The sequence below is a fragment of the Vombatus ursinus genome, unplaced genomic scaffold (genome assembly GCF_900497805.2).
Source record: "Vombatus ursinus unplaced genomic scaffold, bare-nosed wombat genome assembly UNPS02014774.1, whole genome shotgun sequence".
Classification (NCBI taxonomy): domain Eukaryota; kingdom Metazoa; phylum Chordata; class Mammalia; order Diprotodontia; family Vombatidae; genus Vombatus; species Vombatus ursinus.
In genome coordinates, this window is record NW_020954552.1 from 311,525 (window position 1) to 338,127 (window position 26,603).

General features: G+C 35.5%; 1 protein-coding gene across 11 annotated transcripts in view; it reads right to left on the reverse strand.

Annotated features, from left to right (window-relative positions):
- Positions 1-26,603, reverse strand: part of SLF1 (SMC5-SMC6 complex localization factor 1) — a 97,776-nt gene that overhangs the window by 51,422 nt on the left and 19,751 nt on the right. For 4 of the 11 annotated variants that reach the window (XM_027864284.1, XM_027864286.1, XM_027864291.1 and 1 more), the window contains 7 exons: positions 16,478-16,542; positions 15,306-15,419; positions 15,056-15,131; positions 12,447-12,690; positions 11,765-11,930; positions 7,668-7,814; positions 2,646-2,699 (listed from right to left, as the gene is read on the reverse strand). In XM_027864284.1, coding sequence (XP_027720085.1) covers positions 2,646-2,699; positions 7,668-7,814; positions 11,765-11,930; positions 12,447-12,690; positions 15,056-15,131; positions 15,306-15,419 — 801 coding nt within the window. In that variant the 5' untranslated portion in view covers positions 16,478-16,542. Of the gene's footprint in view, positions 1-2,645; positions 2,700-7,667; positions 7,815-11,764; positions 11,931-12,446; positions 12,691-15,055; positions 15,132-15,305; positions 15,425-16,477; positions 16,548-26,603 lie in introns of those variants that run through there. The other 7 variants (XM_027864288.1, XM_027864285.1, XM_027864289.1 and 4 more) reach the window with 5 other exon arrangements.

A 26,603-nucleotide genomic window follows, 5' to 3' on the forward strand; every position in this document is an offset into this window, starting at 1 on the left:
TATAGGATAGCTGACAATGCTAGGTTAAAACACTATCTAAAGTCACTTATGCTGAAAGCCTATGTATCTGCTGATATGACCACACACGGAGGCACGCACACAGACCAGACACAGACACACACACGGAAAACAGTTGTGTCCTGAGGTGATAATAATCCATATATTCATATCAACTGTATAAAGAATAAAAAACTCATTATCTTATTAATAATAAATTCATTTTAACACAAATTCTGCCTTTGCTGAGGAAGAAAGCTAAATGATGATTGTGGCGAGAGTTCTTATGACTCTAAGTTCCATCATTAGTGGTTTCAGTTTGTCCAATGATGACAATGAATGGCTACTGCAAAATGCTATAGCTCTAGGCAAACAGATAAAGGAAAATTGGGTCTGCTCAAGTGTAATAACACTGAATTTTTGTGGCATACTGCATAATGTCCATTGTTTCTAGCTACTGATAAGCAGATTATGCATTATACTTATTTTCTAAATAAATATTAATGTAAAGTATGCCTGAGGGAAAGTTTTGCTTAGTCCCTAATACTTAGCCATACTTGAGTATTGATGCTGCAGAAACAAATCTTTCTTTTTATTTACTTATTTTGGGGGGGAGACAGGAGGAAGGGACTTGTTCAAGTGCCAAACCATCACATTATAGTGCTCATAATTCTGCATTTATAAAGTTTTAGAAAAACACTAACAGTTCAACATCAATTTAACTTTTTCCCAGTCTACTTACTGACAAAAGTATGAGTTCCCCATAACATAAACAGAAAAGGAAAGCAATCCCTTCCCAAAATAAAAACTATTGGCAGTAACAATAATAATTAGTAACCGCTGGCATTTATATAGCACCTACTATGTACCAGGATCTGTGCTAAGTGCTTTAAAAATACAATCTCATGTGATCCTCATAACAATCCTGGGAGGTAAACCTGGGTGCTATTACTATCCTCAAGATATTTTACAGATGCAGAAATTGAGGCAAACAAAAGTGACTGGCCCAGACAGGGTCACATAGCTAATAAGTATCTGAGGCTGCATCTGAATATAGGTCTTCCTGACTCTAGGCCCAGAACTTCATACATTGCACCAAGATGCCTAAAAATAGAAAAAATTAGGAAAAAAAAAATCTAAAATGTTAAATATAATGATGATCTTAACAACTAAAACTAACACTACTACTTTATCTTTATAGAGCACTTTACTCTTTACAAAGTGTTTTCATATACAGCTCTTTGAGGTGAGAATGGAAGGTCAGAGTCAGCAGGACCTATGACTTCATCACTGTGGGAACCCCCTCCACCAATGGAGAGCACACCCATCTATAGCTTAGTTTTAGAAAGTTGCCTGAAGTCCAAACAAGTTAAGTGATTTGCCCATGGTCACACAAGTAATAATTGTGAGAGTTAAGACTCAGACCCAGCTCTCCCTCACTCTATGTTCTAACTTCCTGTATGGCTTCTCACACAGGTAAGACCTCCACTTTGACAGATGACAAACGTGAGGCTCAGAGATGTTAAGCAACTTGCTCAAGGTCACACAGCTAGGAAGTGGCAGAACAGACTCAAAATTAGACACTCTTTCCACAATATCCTAATACCTCTCAACCTGTCAGCTTCATTTCAAGATACTTTCAATATTGATAACTTTATAATACATAAACTTGACTGGTCACAGCCTGTCTGGGCCTCAATTTCCTCATCTATAAAATAAGGAGATTAGGCTGAATGATTTCTAAGATCTCTTTCCAGCAGTAAAACTCTCTGATACCGGCAGCGACTCACACCCCTGAATGGCATATTTGACCTATGCCATCGATGCTCTCATTTGGCCTTTTTTCTCTTGAAAAATATGGACTAAATGTCCTCTAGATGTCACCCAGTGTGTATGCCTGCTTTGCAGAAGGGGGTCGTTATGTGAGATCATCAACATACCAGAATTATGAGACATACAACATAAGACAACCTACTCTAAAAAAAGCAAAGCTAAAAGACCCTAGAATATGACTGGGCGTAGTCATCTCAACTATGATAATCATGGCAATAGTATTCTAAGCCCAAGGCAGCGTGGTGGAGAATAAGCAATGTTCCACTTAGAGCGAGGAATACCTGTGTCTGCATCCCATCTTCTACTACTTGTAAGATCACAGACACTTCTGAGTCTCAGTTTCTTGCTCAGAAAAATGGGGACGATAATATCTATAGTGTTTACCTAATGGAGTACTTGTGAGGATCAAATGGGATAATGTATAAAATTAATACTTAATATTAATATCATTTATTAATATTAAACACTAATAGCCTCTTTATGTTTCTTTGTTTCATGGATGGACTGCATCCCTGGAGGGAATATGCACATTGATGAGATCACAGGTCCACTGAAATGTTGTGGTATTAATACTACTATTTCACTATTTTGCTAGGACTAGAGCAGTAGTTGCTATTATTACTAACAGGTATTTTAAGCATATTATATTTAAATATGCTACCACAAGCCTTATTGGGAACTTTTTTCTTTTCAAAGTTTCAAGCCATAGAAAATGTATTTAAAATTTGACAATCTGCTCTGCTGTCAAAGAAAATATATTTCAGTTAAAAGATGGATATGTGAGAGTGACAGAAAAAAAAAATCCAATCACTTACCTCTGTACTGGACCCTGTACTTTTAGTTAACTCGATGCAATTGTATTTCATAGCCTACAAAACATTAATACAACAATCAAAACAGAGCATTTAAAAATCTATGTTGCAAATTGTTTACAATGAACAAATAATAGTTTGAATGAAAATCCTAATCTGATGTAGCAATTCTGAAATGTTGGCGAATGTAAGAGGAAGAGGGAGCATCCTGTCATAACTACAATGATAGTATTAAAAAATAGCACTGTGGCTGCATACATTTCCCCAACATTATAAAACATCACCTGCATTTTCTTACATCAGTGACAGTAAATGTTCAATCATCTTTATGATTTTATGATCTCCCACTTCCCCCTCTTACAGTTAATTAAAATTATACAAACTAATTGGAGATATGTTGGCCTGTGACAAAACCAAGGCTGCAAATTATTATTTTAGCTTCTCAAATTGTATTTAGCTTTGAAGAGCTTGCTCCTGAAGTACCTTTCAAAATTCTAGATTGAGGATTTGAAACTTTCTTAAAGTTAAAGTGACATTCAATTTCAAGGTCTAAAGTCACCTAGTACCTTTATTTTTTGATACTATATTGTTGCCATTTGTCCTTTGTTCTTGAAGAGGACTATGACATCAAGGAGGTGATACCAATACAAGTGAATGGATTTGTGAGGGAGGGCTGTGCAAAGTCACCAGCCTCACTTTCTCCCCCACAGCCATCTAAGTCCAGTGGCCAGATCTGGATCAGGACAACTGGAGATGGTCCAGGAGGCAATATTGTCAATATACAGTAGAGGCAGAATGGTATGTGGAAAAGAACGCTGGATTTGGAGAGGTCGTTAGAGCTAATCCTGGTTCTACCATTTGCTCCCTGGGTCTTTGGCCAAGTCATCTGACTTCCTAGGCCTCAGTTTCCTTATCTATAAAATGAAGGTGTTGACTAGATGACCTCTGAAGTACCTTGAAGCTCACATCTAAGAATATATTAGAATCTTATGATTCTAACATTTCATAGGAAAAGAGCGGAAAGTAAAAGCATTAGCCTTTTCCAAATAGTAATTGCAACCTTGACATTTTTCTGTTTTCTCTTAAAACTGTTTCTAAGTGCCAAACCATACACATAGTAGGTGCCTTAATATTGTTTAACTGTGCTATCTGTTCATGTTTGAAAGATTACACTCACAATTTTTTAAAAAATTTTCTTAGGTCAATAAAATAATTGTTCTTACAGTTTGCTTAACATAATACAAAGACATTATGTAAATATTTCCTATTAGTACAAAAAAGTTGTCTCAGTTAACCAGGCGTGAGTCTGAGCCTAGGATGTCAGAAAGGAGTGAAAAGGCCTCTGTAATTCAGCCATAAGATCTACATAAATAATCATTCCAGCTAAATATGACCAAGGACACTTATGATAATTGAAATTTGGAGAGTCAGGGCTATTATTATAAGTAGCCGGCCCTTACCTTCTTCAAAATAATAAAGATAGCTAGCATTTACACAACACTTTAAGGTTTGCAAAGCCCTTTATATATGTGATCTCATTTGATGCTCACTGTGATATACTGTCTCATTTTATGATTATTATAAATAACATTATTGTTATTTATCTTATTTCATTATCATCCTCATTTTACAGATGAGGAAATTGAGTCTGAGTAAAGTAAAGTGCCTTGGCAGGGTCACACGGCTAGTAAGTGTCTGAGGGAAGATCCTTAATTCCTAATTTCTTCCCCACTCCTAGCCCAGGGCTCTGTCCACTAAGCCATCTCCCTGCCTAACTCAAGTGCATTGCATTGTGGGCTAAAGTTCTAAGATAACACTAATATGAGAAATGCAGCCTAGCATACTTTCTCTGTTTTTCTTCCACTGTAACCCTTTTCCTTTTACAAAGCTTAGACAACAAGGTTTACAGTACCAAGGTTATAATAAAAGGTTAATTAATATATAGAACTGTGCAAATGTTCAAAGCCATTTCAAAGCCATTTGAGTTACTTCCTTTTAACTTTTATGAAGTTCTCTTGGGAAATTTAATTTACAACCTCCCCAGAATTTCAGAAATTGTACTTATGCACAATATGACAGCATTTAGCCTGTCACAAAGAGTACTTAAACTTCACAGATCTTCAAGGCGATGAAGGTGAATTTTACAAAGGACATCACCACTGAGTGAAGAATAGACAGGGGCTGACATAAGCTGTGATGTACAGAACTTAAATCAGATATCAGAAAGTTTGTCTTAATAACGAGGGTTGTTAAAACCCTAAAATGAGTAATGGAAGAAGGCTAAGGAATCTTATTTGTATGGAAGGACGTAAATGGACTTTTGTAAAAATGATGACCTGGGTCAGATGATGTGAGAATGGTCCCACCTAAAGGGAGAGCATTAGATAAGTGCTGGGGACTCTAAGCTGAGGCTGATGGACTAAGGCTGAGTCTGATGGACATTCTGTCGCCTTGCCTGAATGGAACAAAATGTTTTTTGGGAAATATCACTTAAATTATAGCTTTAAGATCACTGCAACTATAAGCTCTCAGGACTTCTAGAGCTGGTGGCTGAAAATTTTCTCCTATCCACTTCCATTTCCATTATGTCAGGAAGGTAATATCAAGGAATACTTTAATATGGAGCACTTTTTGCTCTCACCAACAGTTGTAGCAAGTAAACAGGCCTGATTTCTTTTCTATGGTCTTTAGACCAAACAATAAGATCAAAAAAGGTTACTATGGCTTGAACTAACTGATTTCAAGTTCCTTAACAGTCCTAAGGGAAGTAATTTATTACAATTATTTAGAGAAAAACAATGCGTTTCTTTGAATGAACTGTCCTAACTATGAAAGAACAATTTTATACTTTGACCAAGTAAAACCAACAAGTACAATAATTAAACATTAATTAATGCTTAAAACAGCACTAAGATTTTGAGATATCCTGTATAATTCAAAGGGTGATAAAGCCAATTTTTGCAGTGGCACAAAAACTGGAACACATTTTAACTGGAAAATAAGATACTGCAATATTCGCAGTCACATAAAAGTTCTCACAACAAATTACTCACGTGACTATCTATAAATTTTAAATGTTTTTACTTTTAAAAAATATTTTGGTGTTTGGTAATCAATTACCATTATGTGGTATAATTTTTGCTTCTAAGGGTCACGTTTTACAAAGGAGACATTAAGCTCCAGTTAAAACTAGATATGAAGTACTGGTCTGATTTTAATACCCAGCAATTAAATGTGTACACTCCTGCCTAAATGGTAGGTATTCACATGCATGAATAATATATGTATATATGTATTCTATTTTGCATATAAAATATAGGCACCACAAATAAAAACCACAAAGCATTGGAAATATCACAGTATTTCCAGGACCCATGATTTTGCTGTGGTGGGTATTCCTACCATGAACATAGAGCATAGTCATCTGTGACTTGGAAGACCATCTAGTGAATACTAGTGGTCAAAAAAAATATATCACATTGTAACAATCTGGTGAGGAAGCTCACTAAATTTAGCTGGGATGTTTCTTAAAGGAAGGACCTTACAAGTCTATTCCAGGCTTTCACTTAAAATTTCCCAGCTTAGGAGGATGTGCTGGAGCTTGTGCTTTATAAGGTAGAGACCCCAATGTTATCTTCATGTCACAATATGGCATGGGAGTAAGACTTTAGAGCCACAAGATGCATTAAAAATCTGGTGCCAAAAATATATACGTTTTGGAAATACTTATGGAAATCTACTTCCTATCTTAATTTTAAAAATAAAGGCATTGTGGGATAGGGGATGGAACTGGCCCTGGAGTCATACTGGCTGTGCAACAGACTATTCACAAAACCTCTCTAGAGCTCACAGTACAGAACAGGTGACAATCTGCTTTGGTTATGGGAGCTTTCTCACCAAGAGTTCCCTATTTCAATAAAATAACAGGTTTGATCAAATCCATCAAACAAAACAAAACAAAACAAAAAAAACAGGCAGCATGGTGTAATAGATAGGAAGTTGGCCTTGGGGTCTAGAACTCGGCTCAAAGCCTGCCTCTAAACACATACTGTCTTTGTGACCATGGTGATGGCTATTAACCTGTCAGTGCATCAGACCACACGCTAATGCAGTAAGTTACACATAAGCCGATAATCTGTATTTGGAGGGAATTTCCATACCAGGAAAATCATAGATCTGAACACACACACACACACACACAACCCAACACAAATAAACCTCCTCTTCTTGATGCTTGATTTGGTTCAAGTCACTATTCCCCAAATACAGAATTGACAGCTGATTTATATACAGCTTTACTGGGACACTGTTCACAAAATACTGCCAATACCTTCTTAACTTAGGGCTCAAAAGACCATGCCAGTAAAACATAAGCTCTAGCAGCTTCTACCAAGCTGGAAAAGCTTTAAGCATGGCCAGTCAAATATAGTTATCTATCATCCAGTATGTTATCTACTTAAGCATGTCCATTCTCAAAACTAGTTGGCTGAAGCATTTATGTGCCAGGCACTATGCTAAATGTTTTACAAATATTATCGTGTTTGATCTTCAAAATGACTCTGAGAGTGGGTCATCCCCATTTTACAGTCAACAAAACTGAGGCAGACAGAGGTTAAATGACTTGCCCAGGATCACACAGCTAGTAAACCTATGAGGCTGGATTTGAACTCAAATCTTCCTGAATTCAAGTCTGACACTGCATCTCCTGCACTGCCTAGCTGCCAAAGGTATTTAGCTACATTAACCTCTAAGGCCACAAAGGGACACTGGACTAAGGTAGGAATTTGTGTTGGTCATGGAAGTGTCTGAACCAGTATTATCACAGATTCCAGAAGTATTACATTTGCAAATTTGCACAGATACTGTATGTATCACTACAGAGAAGTATTTAAAAAGGAGAAACTGTTATAAGCCATATTCACTAAACAGTAACAAACCTTAGAAGATCTAAGTCATATCTTGGAAACATTTGGGCAGAAATAGAAATGATTAATTTTGTGAGAACTTTGCTCACTTGTTCCTTACCTCCACTCTACATATGTGTTTTCTTAATGCTTTTTTCAGGTCAGCAAGCTCATTTCCAGTCCTGGAATCCGTGACTTTTCGTCCTTCCTTAGAATGTTCAGTTAAAAGAGAATTCCTTTGAACATCTCCATGATTCTGAAATTCTTTCTACATGCATGCAAAAGCATTTTATTTCAGTCAATGAGAAAGATTGTCTCAGCATTAATTATAGGCTATATCTTTTCTTCCCTCCATACAGACATGATCCAATGTTTCTTCATAGAGGGAAGGTGACCCTGGGTGCTTGGAAGCTATGTTAACAGAGCCCAAGCTCTGGTGGCCTTTACCAGGCTGGAAAGGCTCTGGGTGTGGTGCTGACAGCAGTCTGAGTCTGTGTGACGAGGACAAGGCACGTGAAGTATGGAAAACCTAGATACTGGTATGGTACCAACCAGTATTCATATGGTAGGTAGCCTAGATATTGATGCACAAGATATAATTATTTTCATGTGGGTCTTTCTGCAAACACTTCTTATGAGCACTGTGATGTGAGATGATCAAACACACCATGAAATTATGTTTTTTATTGCTTTTGGGCACCTAATAAAACCATTTTCTTCATTTGTTTCACCAAAGAAAACCCATGAGTCATCATTCCATTTAATTTTTAGGTTTTTTTTTTGTGTTCTGCTTTTGTTGATATTACTTGGAGGTCTTACCTGTCTGGGTATAACATTAAAGTGTGTGTGTGTGTGTGTGTGTGTGTGTGTGTGTGTGTGTGTGTGACCAGAAATGCTTCATAGTGTTCCTGTATTCTTTGGTTTCAAAAGCTTGAAGACTTCTAACAGTTCTTTTAAGGTTTGCCTTAAAAAAAAATACTGTTATATCTTTTATAGTGCAGTGTTGCTTAAGTTTTTAGTGATATAATTTAAAATTAAATACTTCTTTGATTTGTTCAGAAGCACAGCAGAAAAGACACTATTCTGTGGACTATTGTAAAAAAAAAAAGGAATGTTATTCAAGAAGATATTTGCCCTTTTTGTTTATTACACATGCACCTCATTCTTCAACTAGGGCTTAGCCAGAAGTAAAGTTTTTTTTAAAAATAAAGCTCTTCATCATTGCTAAATTAACTATCTTTTCAGTCCTGCTAAAAGGTAGCTCTACTAATTGAATTACATCTTAAACTAGATGTGCAGTAGACATTTTAAATTCAATATGCCCAAAACTGAACTCACTTTCTTTCCTTCTAAATGAGACTTCCTTCCAAACTTCCCTATACCTATTCAGGGCACTATCATTCTCCTAATTCTTCAGGCTCCAAACCTAGGGGTCATCCTGGACTCTTCACTATCTCTCACACCCCTTATCTGAGCTGTTGTTGAGACCTGCTGATTTTACATTTGCAACATCTCTGAAAAACACCCCCTTCTCTACTCTGACACTGCCAATCACCCTAGTATAGGGCCTCTTCACCTCACACCTGGACTTTTGCAATGGACTGCTGGTGGGTTTGCCTGACTGAAGCCTCACCCCACTCACATCCATCCTCCATCCAGCCACTTACATGACGTTTCTAACGCACAGGTCTGATCACATCACATGCTCATCCCTTCACTCCCCATTCAAGAAACTCTCTATGCTTCCAGGATCAAATACAAAATCCTCTGCTTGGTGTTCAAAGCCCTTTATAACCTAGCTCCCTCCTACCTATCCAGGCTACTCATACTTTACTCCCTGTCCTGTACTCTATGATCCAGTGACACCAGCCTCCTTGCTGTTCCATGAACAAACCACTCCATCTCTTGGTTCTGAGCACTTTCTCTGGTTGTCTCCCATACCTGGAATGCTCTGCCTCTTTACCTTTATCTCCTGGCTTCTTTGGCTTCCTTCAAATTCCAGGTAAAATTCTATTTTCTAGAGGAAGCCTTTCCCAATCCCTCTTAATTCTTACTCTCTTAATTATTTCCTATTTATCCTATATATAGCTTGTTTGTACATATTTGTTTGTGCTCTCCCTACTCCACAAAAGCAAGGACCATCTTTAGAATTTTTTGGTAAGCTCAGCACATAATGGACACTTAATAAATGCATACTGATCAACTGACTAAGGAGACAGTTCAGGATTAGCTTGATGGAAAAGTAGTATCTTTAATGTCAAGTCTGGAGTTGGTAATAGAAGGCAGAATTCAGAAGCTGGGTAAGTCCTTGTTTCTAAATGACATCTCTACAACATTGCTTTATTATCTGTAAGAAGTGCTCTGACTTCTTGGATGTCAAGATATAAAAGCAAAAAAACTAAACAAACAAACAAAAAAAAAACCCCGACAAAAAAAAAAAAAGAAAACAGCAATACCAAATAAAGTCTTTTCTATATTATCCTTTCTTCTGGGTTTGTATACTATTGCTGCCCTCCAGTTGTATATTCAATCAAAAATTGACTCTATTCAATGCAACAAATATTTGCTAAATATTTAACTTATGTGCAAGGTTGTTTATTGTATATTCATATTCAATGGAAACACCAAATTGCTACCAAAAAAGACCAGGATATGGTGTTACAATTGTTCACTGCAACAAAAGGAAAAGTCTGCAGCTCTTCCTGCCAACTGTCACACTCTTTCTTCTTCAAGGACCCACCTATGACTCATTTAGCCAAGAAGTATTTTCTCTCTGGTGACAGATAATACTGCTCTTAAATTGAATAGAGATGTTGCCACAAACTAATTTATTACTTTTCACATGAAAGGCAGGGAATGAAGAAAAGAAAATACAAGAGGAAAAACCAGCTGAGTGTTTTGTATCATTATCTAGTATACTGGCTTTTGCGGGGCAGAGTGTGCATTTTTAAAGTATTTAAAAATCACTTTTGAAGCATATTTTTAAGGATTCTGATGGAACTATATTTAATAAGTATTTACTTAACTCCTAACATGTGCCTACCAGTTACTATGATAAACAATGACTAAGACAAAAACAAAATCATTGCTGCCCTCAAGAAGCTTACTTGGGGGTGATGGAATGGAAGAACATGTACATAAATGAACAAGTACAAAATGTTCCCTGAGGGTAGGAGGGAAGCACAAATAATTGAGGTAAATCAGGAAAGGACTCTTTGCCTTCGGAAGTGGTATTGCAGTTGACCCTTGAAGGGACTTCAGGAAGCAGTGGTGACAGTTTAAGCAAAGTCATGGAGATGGGAAATGAAATGCCTAGCATAGCAAATAACCAACAGGCCAGGTTATCAGGAGTGAACGATGCAATCAAGGAGTAAAGTGAAATCAATCTGGAAAGACAGGTAGGAGTCACAGTGTGAAGGGCTTTAAATGCCAAACAGGGGGAATTTATATTTTATCCTGGAACTGAAAGAAAGCCACTGAGACTTACTGAGCAAGGGTGTGATGTAGTCAGACCTGAGCTTTAGGAACATCATTTTGTTGGTTGCGAAGAGGATAAAGTGTAGAAGGGAGAGACTGGACAGGTAAGGAGACCACCGAAGGCTGCTGAAACAGTCCAGGCAAGAAGAGCTATGGGCTCGAACCATGTGAGGGGAAAGAATACCATGGAGGTAATACTGAATAACTGCTATTTGACTTGATTTGGAGAGTAAATGGAAGGAAGAGTTGAAGACATTACCAAGAAGGTAAAGTGAGGGTTACTGGAAATACAGAAGTTAGTAGGAGGAGTAGATCAGGGAGAAAGATAATGTGCCCCGCCTTGAACATCTGAGCTTTAGGTGCCTATGAGGCAGGCAGAGATGTCTAATAGGTGTCACATAATGAGGGAGAGGTGGTCAAGAGAGAAGTGGGGACTAGAAGAAAGCAAAAAATGTCATAGTTTCAAAAGAAAACCAAAATAATGTCGTTGAAACTTAGGCTCAATGTCAGAAATACCACATTTCACCATCTCTTTTCTTTCAGTTCTATAATAAAGCTACTGTTAAATACAATGCAAGAAATTTAATTTAAAGTTTTATAGAGTTCAATTCACGCATTTTTTTCCGTTAAAATGAATACTCATTTTACTCTTGATATGATATTTTCACTATCTGAGTAAATTTGTACTTTATATAATAAAATCCAAAACACTTAATCATGCTTACTAATTATTTTTCTTACCTCAAAAAATAGAAAATCTACTAGACACTGTACTGGGTAGCAGGGAGCTGCAAAGGTGTAGGTGGCTTCTTCTGCACTTAGATTTGTATCCGAGGAGATCACATGAGTAATTCCACTTGGTGAATTATTTGGTAGAAAAACTTGGGCCTTTCCAGCATTTAGGACCCTTAAATTAAATTAACAGCATAAAGAGTACCCCAAAAAAAAAGCTTAAAATAAGTTTGTTCTGTCTTTGGTCTGAATACAAATATAAGATAATATGAGTGCAGACAAAATTAAATGTTGACAAAAATGCATAAACTATGAAAAGAATACTACAGAAACAAACTGAAATATTAAATCAGAAAAAAAGTTTTTTGTAGATAATTCTTTAGTGCAATATATTAAATCACACCTAATTGGTTTTTTTTCTCCCACTTAGTAGACCAAAAGGAACTAATCTGGAACAGAATAGAATAGACACTATCAGAGGAAAGTAAACAAAAGTTGTAAAAGCAGGTTTAGTTTTACTGAAGCAAGAATACAAAAAGGTATGAAATGGCTTATCCATGAAGATTAAAGAAGAAAATACTGCGGATCATCTGTCCAAATTAATTGGCATGTGAAACAGAACTAAAATGTGTTGTCAGAGAAAAACTGTTTTCTCATTTATTACTTTAACTTTTAAGAAGTTACAACCTACCTTGTAAGAGAATCTCTTCCTTTACTACCTTCTTTAACTAGAAGGACAACTTTCCATCTGTGGAAGGCCCCTGGAGCACCAGTGCTTGTCAGTTCTTTGCGCCATCTTTTAGGTGCAGATTGCATTTGAGGTGAATAATGGGAGTCTTTTTCAATTTTATATCCCCATTCATAAGTTGTTTCATCGAGCCATCTGCCACTTTCAGCACTATTAATTACGTAGTCCTTAGTTAGTACCCACTTTCCTAGAAAGCAAATGAACTGTCAGCCACAAAAGAATTTTGGTAGAGATAAATGGTAATCAACTGAAGATCAAAAATAAAATTAACATCAACCTTTTTCATGCAAATGCAACATTAGAACCTTAAGTAACATTTCCACCATTTTCTTGCACTGTTCATTTTTCTAAATATTAACAGTGGGAACCCTTTAATATCATTAAACATTTTGTTTAAGCTTTTTTTGCGATAGAGAATTGTAATTCTAAATTTTCTCAAATAAAAGTTAAATGGAAGGCTTCAAAAACTAAAACAAAATGTAGTACTCATTAAATATTCCTCATTCAGTATTTTAGTTCAAATTTCCATTCTTCTCAACTACATTAATGAACCTCTTATTTCGTTCATTATTATACTATTAATAACAATTAAGCACATGTATCACATCAGTGGCTGAATTAAGAAATGTGACTTTTTTAGACTATATTTTAAAAAGAATAGATGCTCATGTAAAAAAGTTCAAACATTTTATTTATATGCAACCTTGAAAATAAAAAGTTTCTAACTTCTTCGACAAAGTTCTCTTTGAATAAAAGCTGAATTTTTTAAAAAGAAATATGCTCTTTTTTTTGGTAATCAACAGACTATGGACAATTCTATGACATTCATGGTTCAGAAAATCCAAGCTAAACTACACAAAGAACAATCAACTACAAAAAAGAGACTGAGGGAAATAGGTGGTGTGACTTTGAGAAAATATATATGTGTGTGTGTGTGTGTGTGTGTATATATATATATACACATATATATATATGTATATGTATTAGAAGAAACGTATAAGCTCGTTCAGGTAAAAACTCTTAAGCGAGCAACTTAGTACTGGGCATTTTATGACATCCCACTATGAACAAATGCAACAAATATGTTGGGATGAAATTTTTAAAACTGCTTGATTGTAGCTGAACAAAAACATAAGTTATAAATGCCATGAATATTATTTTTAAAAATTATTTACATGTACTTTTTTTGGTTCAAAAATACTTCAGTATTCAAGTCTAGGTCAAATAAATTTTTTTCTAAAAATGTCTATACGAAGACACAATGCAAGTACTCTAACATTTGGAAATGTATAAACAATACTAAAGAAACAGCCAGCAGAAAAATGGCAGGGGATAGGTGAAGAAAAGCATGAACATGGTGCAAAGAGCAGCTTCTGTAGATTATCAGTAACATTTCTCTTTGCTCGGGGGGAAGTGGACCAGGTCAGGTCATGTTCTCCAGGTGGGAGAAAAAAGGTACAAAACTAGACTTAAAGACTCCACCATTTGTCTAGAGAAAGATAAATGTCTCTGAAAACGAGACACTTCCTGAAAAGAGGGCAAGGGATAGACATCAGCTCAGTCACAACCTATAACTTCTCACCTAAAATCTCAGGGAAAAAAACAAACAAACGAGGAAAGCTATAATACAAATTCTCAGAAAAATAAAAACAATGAAAACTTGCATAACAATAAACAAATCAAAGTGCTGAAATGATAAATTCTACAGCACAAAAGATTCACTGGACAAATTATTTCAAAAACACAATGAATAACACCAAAAAAAAAAAATACATGAAATAGTGAAAGGCAAGAAGGATAGAATAATATTCACAGCAAAGAAATTAATAAAACATTCATAGTCAGCAAATAAAAGCATGGGAAAAGACTACAACAAAAACAAATTACACATTAACAAATTAAGAACTGAAAGTGTCTGTGGAAGCTATAAAAAGACAAGAAATGAGTACAGTGGAATACATATCAATAGACAATGAAAAGTTTTAAAAAACTTAAAAGTTCAGATACTAAGATAACTCAAAAAGCAAGTGATATATACAGGATAAAGTAACAAATTTGGAAGAGAGATGTTATAAATTTAGGATAACTGAAATTTAGGAATTAGTGTAAAAGAATAAAAACACAATAGTCAAAGAGATAATTAAGAGACAATTTTGCAGAGTACTCGTTCTACAAATGTAATAGGACCACTATCTGCCATGATTACTCCTCCCCTCCAAAGGTTAAGCTAGATTTTCCCTGAAAGGCTACAGAGAAGTCCCCATGACTTGACTGGCTCAAGAGGTTAAACTGTACCTCCTCTGATGAAGCTTCCTGGTGGCATCTGCTACTGTTGACACCTAAGGAGATAAAAAGCCCTACCCATTTGTAGTTGGAGCCCTTCAGACCCAGTGCATGTCCCAAGACTGCATGAGTCACCATATTCAGGCCTTCTGACTAGAGATGTTTCTACATGAGGTGGATGATCATTTTTGATGGTTAAAGTTTATAATAAACTATTCTCTACATAGTATTTTTCTTTAACTTTTAAAAAAATGTTTAAGTAAAGTTACCTGCTGCACAAGCTGCTAAATATTTTTCACTTTTACAAGCATGCTTTGCTATGAGATGTGTGCAATTTCTGTATTGCTAAAAAACAAAAAACAAAAATATTACTTAAGGAAACTTCTTTCTTAAGTCTTCATACTAGATCATTTATAATGTGCTACATTTATCTTACTCTTAACCAAGTACTTATTTTGCTACTTCTCATTCATCTCTTGAACTCAATATTTTAAAAGTAAAAATGTGGTTCCTACTTACCTTACTCTTAATAAAAATGCAATCTAGTTTTAAAAGCAATTTGGTTAGATCTTCTTTCTCTTTGTCTCTGAATCCTGTTATCTGGATTATGTGTTTCTGGGTAGAATCTTCCATCTATACTTACATACATACACAAAGACAATATACTGAGAAAATATCAAAAGGCATCACTGGGCATCATTAGTTTCACTTTTCCTACCTATATTAAAAAGAAAAAATTAGTGAACACAGATTTGTCAGCAACTATTTTGTAATCACTTATTGTATGTAAGCTGCTTAAGAGAAGAGATTTTATATTTTTCTTTGTATTCCTTGCGCTTAGCACAGTGTGTGGTACAGATTAAGTGCTTAATAAACGCTTATTGATTGTAATACTCCAACACAGGGGCAGCTAGGTGGCACTGTGAATAGAGCGTCAGGCCTTGAGTCAGAAAGACTTACCTTCCTGAGTTCAAATTTGGCCTCAGACATTTATTAGCTGTGTGACCTTGGGCAAGTCACTTAACTCTGCTTGCCTCAGTTTCCTCATCTGTAAAATGAGCTGGAGAAGGAAATGGCAAACCACTCCAGTATCTTTGCCAAGAAATGGCTGAACAACAACAACAACAAATACTCCAACATATGCCACAATTCTGAATGGGATTCAAAAGTTGTTCAGTCATTTCAGTTGTGCCCAACTATTTGTGACCCCATTTGGGGTTCTCTTGGCGAAGATACTGGAATGGTTTGCCATTTCCATCTCCAGCTTATTTTACAGATGAGGAAACGGAGACAAACCGGATTAAGTGACTTGCCCAAGGGTTACACAGGTAGTTAAGTGTGTGAGGTTAAATTTGAACTGAGGCCTGGAACTTTATCCACTGAGCTACTCAGCTTAAGACCCTTTACTAAAACTTGACAAAAAGTGAAGGAATATTCTTAGAGTTTAAATAAAACTTCTAAGAAAGAGGTTAACACCTTTATTACAAACTTCAGCTTTATGAAATGCTATATATCTAGAGTAGTTTCTGCTAAAAATTCTTAGAGAAAATATATTCATGTTATCACATATATGCATCTAAAGGAACTCAAAATAACTTAGTATTATTAGCGTATAAATTTATACAAATAGTTCACATATGTGTATAAATATAACAGGCACAGGTGCTATTCCCAACTCCCTAGTCATTTACCTTTGCCAAAACTTTACTTCTTCCTCCTCAAGTGGTCAGTACATTATATGGCTCCCCTCCTTAATCTGTGCTTTCAGAAAGATGGATACAAATATAGGTAACACAAAACATTTTTTTCAAGTGACAAGCTAAGTTATAACAAGGAAGGGCATTGTGTTTGCAATAGTGATAAAAAGAACTGCATTTTTTTTGCTTGCTTAATTTTCCACTACTAATAAAATTACTAATAGTATCTATCACCAGAGGTCTGTTTTAGGATATAACTATGCAATAATATTTTGAAGACAATAAAATGAGCTTTTAAAACAATATCTGAGCCTAATACACCTAGACAATGAAAGATGATCCTTTATAAAATTCTAAAGATTTTTACTTTTCTCATATTAAAAAGTTGTATTGATATCATGTGATTTAGCAAATCCTTCGTTTCCAAATGTCTACCTACTCCCAACCTTAACCTTAGAACCAACTTTTCTAATGAAAAAATAAAGAGAAAAAAGGGAGTAAAACTAATCATCACATCAACTATTTATCTATATCTACATACACACGTATTTATCCATATCCATACCCATAGTTCTAAACTTATGCAAAGAAGGGAAGGAGGGAGCAATTCTCATATCTCTTCTTTGGGGCCGAACTTAGTAAAACAAAACAAAACATGAAAGTAACTGAAGTTTATTTTAAGGTAAATAGTTAAGATATGATGCTTAATGCTTGCTACCTGTACAATCATGGACAAGTCACTTAACCTTTTTAGGCCTCAATTTCCTTATTTGTAATATGTCGCATTTGAACTAGATGGCTTGAGGTCTCTTCTGGCTTCTTAATCTATGATCCTTATAATTACTAAGTCATATGCTTACTTTACTACTTCTTGTGAGAATAATCTTTGTTCTTAAGAAGGATATCCATGATGATGGTAATAGGAAGTCTTTTGCAAGTGATATTTTACAAAGCAGACCCCATATTATCATCACATAATTGATTCAAAGATGAAGAGGACACATCTTCATTATGCTTGTTTGCCGAACTAAAAAACAACGTGATTAGGCAAAAAATTATTTGATTTGGCAAAACAATGCCTTGGAAGGTTATTTCCAGAGCAAGCTATCTCCCACAAGTATTTCAAAATTGTGCAATATACTTTTGAAAGTCTTGACAGAGATGATCTTGTTTGGATGACCCTAAGGATATTAATATCAAGTGAGGCATTACATAGGGATGCACATTCTTGTTAAATGGATTCAAAACTGTCATGGAGGAGATACAATAAAAAAATTCAAGTTAAAGAAGTATTCCCAAAAGATGGCGAAGTCCTTCAGATTCCTCTTTGTAGATGACATTGTGTTAATTCTATCATGTCCTGGAACACTGGAAAGACTCTAATTTATAGCCATTCTAAAGAGTCTGGCTTAACTACTGTAGAAACATACTGGAACACCCTTAGCCTCCTTTGTTCTCCAGAAAAGTAGCACAGTGGAAAGAGGGCCTGAAGTCAGGAAGACCTGAGTTCAAATCTAGCCTCAGACACTTACTAGCTGGATGACCCTGATCAAATCACTTAATCTATTTGCATCCTTTTCTTCACTTGTAAAATGAAGGTAAGGGTTGTTGGGAAGATCACTTGAGACAATGTTTGTAAAATAGTAAGCACTTAATAAATGCTTATTCCCTCTCTCTCCTTTAAGCTATATATTCAAAATAATATTAGTCTAGTACTTATGCTTAAGTCCTTGATTCCACCCAAATAGAAAACCTTATCAGTACTTAATCAGAGTCTTAGTCTGAAATCCTTTTGAATTTCTTTTCAAAAGCCTATCCCATCCTTAAACCAAGTCAACATTCAGGGAAGAACTCTTTCTTCTAGAGAAGAATGAACCAACAAAGACAGAGACGTCTAGTCCTTGATTAATTCACTTTACACAGAAGCCCTATTTCATCAGGCCTTGACTAGATTAGGTAAGAACAAGACTAAGAGAAAGAATTCTGATTAATTCTGTTAATAGAAGTATCTCTTAAGAGTAATCTCAAGGAATCATGGACCCTTTCTGGGCAAGCACCAGAGCAAAGACCAGGGGAACAGTGACTACAACTCTCCCCAGATCATATCACCTTGGAAGCACTGAAAACTTCAAAATCCTCAGAACTAGCTTTGAAAACAGCAGTGTGGAAAAAGCTTAAAGCTTGAGACAGTGCTCATTCCCTGCCACATACCCTGAGCAGAGCCCAACTTTAACGTAAAGTTCAAAATCAAGAAACGGGATGAGGAAAATGTGTAAACAACAAAAAAAAAGAATTTGACTATAAAAATTTACTATGGAAATGGGGAAGAACAAGACACAAACTTAGAAGACAATGAAGTCAAAATATCTTCAAGGAAAGCCTCCAAGAAAAATGTGAATTGGACAAAAGCCTAACAAGAATTCCTGGAAGAGCTCAAAAATGATTTTCAAAATCAAATAAGAATGGGAGAGGAAAAATTAGGTAAAGAAATGGGAACATCAGAAGAAAATGCTGAAAAGGCAATTACCAGCTAGGTAAAAAGAGGCACAAAAAATACTAAAGAAAATAACACCTTAAAAAACAGAATTAGCCAAATGGAAAAAGAGGTATAAAAGTTCATTGAAGAAAATAATTGCTTAAAAACCAGAAATGGGTAAGTGGAAGCTAATGACTCCATGAGATGTAAAAAAATCAGAATCAAAAGAATGAGAAATTAGAAGAAAATGTGAAATATCTCATCATAAAAACAACTGACTTGGAAAATAGATTAAGGAGACATAATTTAAGAATTACTGGGCTACCCGAAAGCCATGGTTAAGGAAAAAAAAAAAAACACAGACATCATATTTCGAAAAATTATCAAGGAAAACTGCCCCAATATCCTCAAACCAGAAGGCAAAATAGAAACTGAAAAAATCCGCTATCACTGCTCAAAAGAGATTCCAAAATGAAAACTCCCAGAATTCACAAGTAATTCTTTATCAAACATTTAAGGAACAATGAATCTCAATAACTATATAAACTATCTGAAAAAACAGGCAAACAAATTTTTATACGATACAAATGTGGTGTTGAAACTTAAACCAGGGACAGCAAAAACAGAGAAAGAAAAATATCGACCAATTTCCTTAATGAATATTGATACAAAAATTTTAAATAAAAAAACTAGCAAAAAGATTATAGCAATACATCATAAAGATCATATACAACAGATGAGATTTATACCAGGAATGTAGGGCAGATATTATATACTAATGATATCACTACATCAAATATATCAATATAAGGAAAACTATAAGCATAATTGATCATATCAATAACAAAAACAACAAAAATCGCATGATTAAATCGACAGACACAGAAAAAGCTCTTAACAAAATACAACAACCATTCTTATTAAAAACATTAGAAAGCATAGAAATAAATAAAGCTTTTCTTAAAATGATAAGTAGTATCTATCTCCAACCAAGAGAAAGCATTATCTGTAATTGGAATAAACTTGAAGCCATCCCAACAAGATCAGGGATGAAGCAAGGATGCCCATTATCACCATTATTATTCAATATTGTGAGCAATGCTCAGCAATGAGACAAGAAAAAGAAGGTGAAGGAATAAAAACAGGCAATGTGGAAACAAAAGTATCACTCTTTGCTGAAGATGTGATGGTATACTTAGAGAACTCTAGCCAATCAACTAAAAATTAAGTTGAAATAATTAACAACTTTAGCAAAGTTGCAAGATATAAAATTTACCCATAAAAATCACCAACATTTCTATAGACTACCAACAAAACCCAGCAGGAAGACAGAGAAAGGGAAATTTCATTTAAAATAACTGCAGACAATATAAAACACTTGCCAAGACAAACCCAGGGACTATGTGATGGTCAGACCAATACAAGCTCAGAAGGCTCTACGATGGGTTGGGCATAAATAGTTCATATGAACACTTAAGAGTAGAGATGTCTCTAAATTTGCACATCTCACATTTCTTTTGAGTTACTGCAATTCTTCTTTGCTCATAGAGCACAGTATCTTCTTTCATGTGGGCACACCAAGCCGAGAGGTCCCTGTGCCAGTGTCTCCCATGTCTCACAATTGATTCTGAAGTTCTTTAGAGAGACCTTGAGTGTCCTTGTATTCTGACCTCCATGTAAGCACTTGCCTTGTAGGAGTTTTCTGTAAAACAGTCTTTTTAGGCAAATGTACACCTGGCATTCAAACAACATGACCAGCCCTTTGGATTCACAGGCATACAACAACAAAGTCAGAGCAACAGCTCTGAAGACCTTCAGTTTGGTAGGCAGTCTTCTCTCTCACATTTCCCTTTGGAGCCTCCCAAACACTGAGCTAGCTCTGGCTAAGCATGGATCCCTGGAAAGTATACTACCGAAGTAAATGAACTTTTCCACAGCATTCAAAATTTTTCCATTCGCTTTAACTGATAGTTCTACATATGGAGGGTGCAGTGCTGGCTGGTGGAGAACCTCTGTTTTCTTGGTGTTAATTGTCAGGTCAAAATCAGTACAAGTAGCAGAGAACTGATTCATACTCTGTTGCATCTTAGCCTCAGAAACTACATTAACTGCACAATCATCTACGTGCAAAAAGTCACACACCATCTCTCCTTCCACTTTTAGTATTGGTTTTTTTTTAAGTTAATGCAGTGGCTGACCTTGATGCTGTTTTATTCCTGTTGAAGGCATCTGATAACATCACTGAAAACATCATACTAAAAAGCACGAGAGCAAGCACACAGTCTTGCTTTACTCTGCTGGTGACTGGGAAAGTGCAAAAGCATCCTCCATTATCCAGAACCTGTTCAAGCAGGCCATCATGAAACAAATAAAGGTAGACCAAAACAAACAACTGGAGAACTATTAATTGTTCATGGGTAGACTGAACCAATATAATAAAAAATGACAATTTGGCATAAATTAATTTACTTATTCAGTACCAAATCAATCAAACTTATAAAAATTAGTGTATAGAGCTAGAAAAAAATTAATAAATTTCATCTGGAAGAACCAAAGATCAAGAATATCAAGGAAATCAATGAAAAAAAATGTGAAGGAAGGAGCCCTAGAAGTTCCAGATTTCAAACTATATTACAAAGCAGTAACCATGAAAAAAATCTGGAACTGGTTAAGAAATAGAATGGTGGATCAGTGTTATATATTAGGTACACAATACACAATAGTAAATGGCCATAGTATTCTAGTGTTTGATAAACACAAAGATACAAGCTTTTGGGGTGAGAATTTAACATCTGATAAAAATTTCTGGGAAAATTGGAAAGCAGTTTGGCAGAAAGTAGATAGAGACCCACATCTCATACCGTACACCAAGATAAGGTAAAAGTGGATAAATGATTATATATAAAGGGTGATAGCCTAAGTAAATTGGAGGAGCACGGAAAAATGTACCTTGCAGAGAAGATAAGAGAAGAGTTTATGATCAAATAGAAGATACAGAGGCTCATGGGAAGTAAAGCAGATAATTTTATTATATGAAATTAACTTTTTTTCCCTACAAAACTAATATAAGCCAAAATTAGAAGGAAAACAGGAAACTGGGGAAAAATTTACAGCAAATTTCTTTGATAAAGGCCTCATTTTTCAAATATATAGGGAACTGAGCTAAATTCATATAAATATGAGTCATTTCCCAATTGATAAATTGTTAAAGGTTATGAATAGGCAGTTTTCAGAAGAAATCAAAGGTATCAACAGTCGCATGAAAAAATGTTCTAAATCACTTACCGATTAGAGAAGAGCAAATTAAAAGGAAAAGGACAAATGCTGGATGTGGAAAATTTCAGACACTAATGCTGGAGTTAGAAACTGGTCTAGCCATTCTGGAGAACAATTTGGAACTATGACTAAAGAATTATATTTTTCAATTAGAGAATCTCTCTTCTTTCAAGACACAACTGAAGCACCATCTTCTATATGGAACTTTTTCTAATCCCCCAATTTAACCAGCAATACCATTACTAGTTCTGTATTCCAAAAAGATCAAAGAAAAGGGAAAACGACCCATTTGTACAAAAATATTTATAGCAGTTCTTTTTGTGGTAGCAAAGAATTGGAAATTGAGGAGATGCCAATTAACTGGGGCATGGCTGAACAAGTGATGGTATATGATTGTGATGGAACATTATCGTGCTATAAGCAATGATGAGTAGGATGGTTTCAGAAAAACCTGGTCAGACTTAGAGGAACTGAAATGAGCAGAAGTAGGCAAATATTGTACAAAGTAACAGCAAGATCGTAACGATGATCAACCGTGGAAGACTTAGCTCCTCTGATCAATGATCCAATGATCCAAGACAATTCCAAAGAATCCATGATGAAAAATAAATATTTCCAGAGAGACAACTGATAAACTCTGAGTGCAGATTGAAGATACTTTTAAAACGTTCTTTATTTTTCCTGTTTCATGTGTTTTCTTCTGCAACACCAAGTGATGTTGAAAGATGTTTTGCCTGACTTCACATGTATTTAATTGATATCATATTGTTTGCCTTCTCAATGGATGGGGGAGGAGGAAGGAGATTTAAAAGGGAAGATTTAAAACTCAAAATTTTTTTAAATGAGTGTTTAAAATTTTTTTTAAAGTATTTCTTGAGTTTACCTTTGACTGGGCTCAAAGATGAATCCTTGAAGAAGGCAGGTAAAGAGGGATTGAATATTTTCAGGAAAATGATTCTCTTTCTTATGTAAAAACTTGAGTAACTGTTCTGTCTGATGAATTCAACTGTCACTGTTCTGTCTGATGAATTCAACTGCCACTTTCTGCTGCTTTATCTTACTGTGGAATTTCAGTTTTTGTTTGATAATGCTATAAATTATAACTTCAAAATGGCGTGTGTGTAAGATAGATTTTCAAAGACAGGATGGATTTCTGTTTCTTTGGATTTCTAAGTAGAGAGGAACAGAATAAAAATTATTATAATTAATAAATTTGTTTCTGGCAAGCTTGTGCCCCAAATGCATGGTAGAGTATTTTTCTTCCAAAGTATTAAATGGATGAAAAATGATGATTTTCCAGATTATAATAAGCAGTTAGACAACCAATAAAGTGTGTCCATTTTGGACACTACAAATGATCAATGAGTTGGGTCCAGAAATGGACAAAAGAGAGCAAGATAAAATGTCTTTGAGAAATTAGAAAAGCATTGGGCAGCTAAGTGGTGCAGTGGATAGAGCACTGGCTCTGGAGTCAGGAGGACCTGAGTTCAAATCTGGCCTCAGACACATAACACTCACTAGCTGTGTGACTCTGGGCAAGTCACTTAACTCCAATTGCCTCACCAAAAAAAAAAAAAAAAATAGAAAAGCATTTTAATAACCCCAAGTTTCTCCTAGAAATAAAAGCCCATTGTTTTAAGACCAATATCTTACAAGTAATGCCATATGGCAACAAGTCTTGGAACACCACAATCTTTGAAGAACTTAAGCTTTTAATCTGTAATTCATATCAATCAATAAATTATACAAGAGAAGAGGCATACAGGTTGTCATCAAAGAAATGTACAATCCAAAAACAAATTTGGCTCGTAATACATCAGGGAATAAAGGAAAATTGATGGACAGACTATCTATTCCATTAGTACTATTTTCTATTTTCAAAAGAACACAAAGAAGGCGAACAGACCATTGGGTAGACTCCCTGCAGTAAACCGATGGGTGGACATGGATCCAAATGGCACAGGACGGGCAAGAACATATGGACTGCAATCTGCTGCAGGGAGTCCCCACATCTATGAGACCCAAGATCCATCCTAATACTGGACTAAAGTAGTGGAAAAACCACTATTTTACAAATCACCATTTCTTCTTTTACCCCTCTGAAAAAACAAATAATCAAACTACTAAGTATTCTACTCTTTAGGAATTCTTTTAAGTGAAAGCATACTTATATTTATAATATGTATGCTTTACTTATGGGAATAATTACTATGATTTCAACTGACATAGGACACATCAGGAAATGCATAAATGTCAAAGCTTAATAATAAATACCTGCTAATGTCAATAATTGGGAGAAAAATCAATTCAATTATACTTATTTTACACTTCTACATTCAAAGGTAATATTTTTTATGCCAAGTCGTTTCCCTTAACTATGTCCAAAAGGATTAGGCCTTATTCATTGGTGTGAAATTCAAATCAATCAATCAATCAACAATTTATTAAAGCACTTTTTAAGTGCCAGTGTTATGGGCTAGGCCTGTCTCAGGCCAGGCCAGTCCATTCACGGTTTAACAAGGTCTTAACAAAAAGAGATTTACTTAGTTATGGCAGAAGAAAGACAGTCACTAAAGATGGACATTGAGGATTCCTTAGGTTGATTCAGCTGAATGAAGCTCCATGCCTGTCATGATCCAGTAGCCAGCCATCAGAGCATAGGCCTGGAGTAGCTTGGGGCTGTTGTTTTGTTCTCAGGCAATTTGGAAGTGATGTCACCAGTCTGAGCCTTCAGGCCTTTGAGCCAACCAAACCTTAAGGCTGGTCTCAATACCTTAAGGGAAAAACTGGCCTAACTTGCATAGAGGAAAGAGTTAGGATATTGCTCCTACCACAGTCAGGCACTATGTTGGATGCCAGGGATACAAACATAAAGAATCTAATAAATTTTACTCTCAAGGAACTTACAGTATAACAAGGGAGGCAATAGGTATAGTACTTACATTTTGAATAATATAAAGAGAATAATTAGACACAGGCAAAATAGTTAAATAAAAGGTTGTTTGAGAGGGAGAGCACTAGCAGTTGGGGGATTAGGAAAAGTTCCATATAGAAGATGGTGCTTCAGTTGTGTCTTGAAAGAAGAGAGATTCTCTAACTGAAAAGAGAAGAGTGCATGCCAGGCATGAGGAACAGCCAGTGCAAAGGTGAGCAGATGGACAACAAAGTGTCCTTTCCTTCTTGACTTGAAGTCTCAAAGAATATATAGTATATAATATATAGTATCAAAGAGTATAGTCTTTACCAATGCCAATTCCTTGATTCCATCCCCTACTCTTCATTCCCTTTGATCAACTCTCCTCTCTCCCTAATTTTCAAGTTCCCTTCTGCCTACAAACATGCTGAAATCTCTGCCACATCTAAACACATACTCTGTCTCTCTCTTTCTTCACCTGATCCACTATGGTAATATAATTCTCCTTGCTTTGGAAGCCTAATTCCTAGAAAAAGCTGTATACATTTCTGCTTCCAAATCTCCAAACAGGTGCTTGGTAAAAGCTTGATTAGCTATTGATTGGAAAATACTCCATCCTTTACTACTCTGCACAAAGCTAGCATTGCTCAACCATGGAGGTGCCATAGCCCTGTAAAAAACAGTGTCAAGAATGCTAAAATTCAGAATGTGCTGAAGTTGTCCAGGAAAATTAAGGATAACAAATAGTGTTGTTGAGGGGGGGGGAAGGATTTAAAAAATGGATAGGATTGTTCCTCTTAGTGGGGAAGAAAAGGACAACAGGGAATAGAAAAAACTGCTCAATTATTATTTCAGTTCCATTTTCTTTGCAAAAGATAAACTTTGGATTGGAAAGGATAAATTTAGAATAACTAATAGATATATGATATTCAAGATAATTAAAAATTTGATAAAACTGCACCTAGTAACCCTTAATGAGTTCAAGTCCCATGGCCCAAATGAACTAAATCATCAGGTATTAAAGAATCTACACACGTAATTGCTGGGTCACTCAGTGGTATCCTGGAAAACAGGAAAGAAACTGAAAAACAAAAGAAGGCCAAAGGTCTCAATTTTTACAAAAATGGAATACAATCACATCCTAAGATAGGACAATTTCAGATTACAAGAATTTGAATTTATAAGGAGTTTCACTTAACTATCCGTCTTCCGGCTTGAAAAGCATTTCTTTGCATTTATGAGGATGGATCTTGTGTGTAGCTGAATACCACAAAATAAAAGCCACCTTTCTGTGGGTGACCCATGTTATGTCAAGTTCTGTTGTCAGAATACTCATAGCTTGCTATTGCATAGTAGTGATAATCTGTGGCTTCATTCCTCTTATAAAGATGTGCTAAAATTATTCTTCGTATGTTTTCTCACTTTGTTTTCTTACTTTTACAAAGAATGGTAAT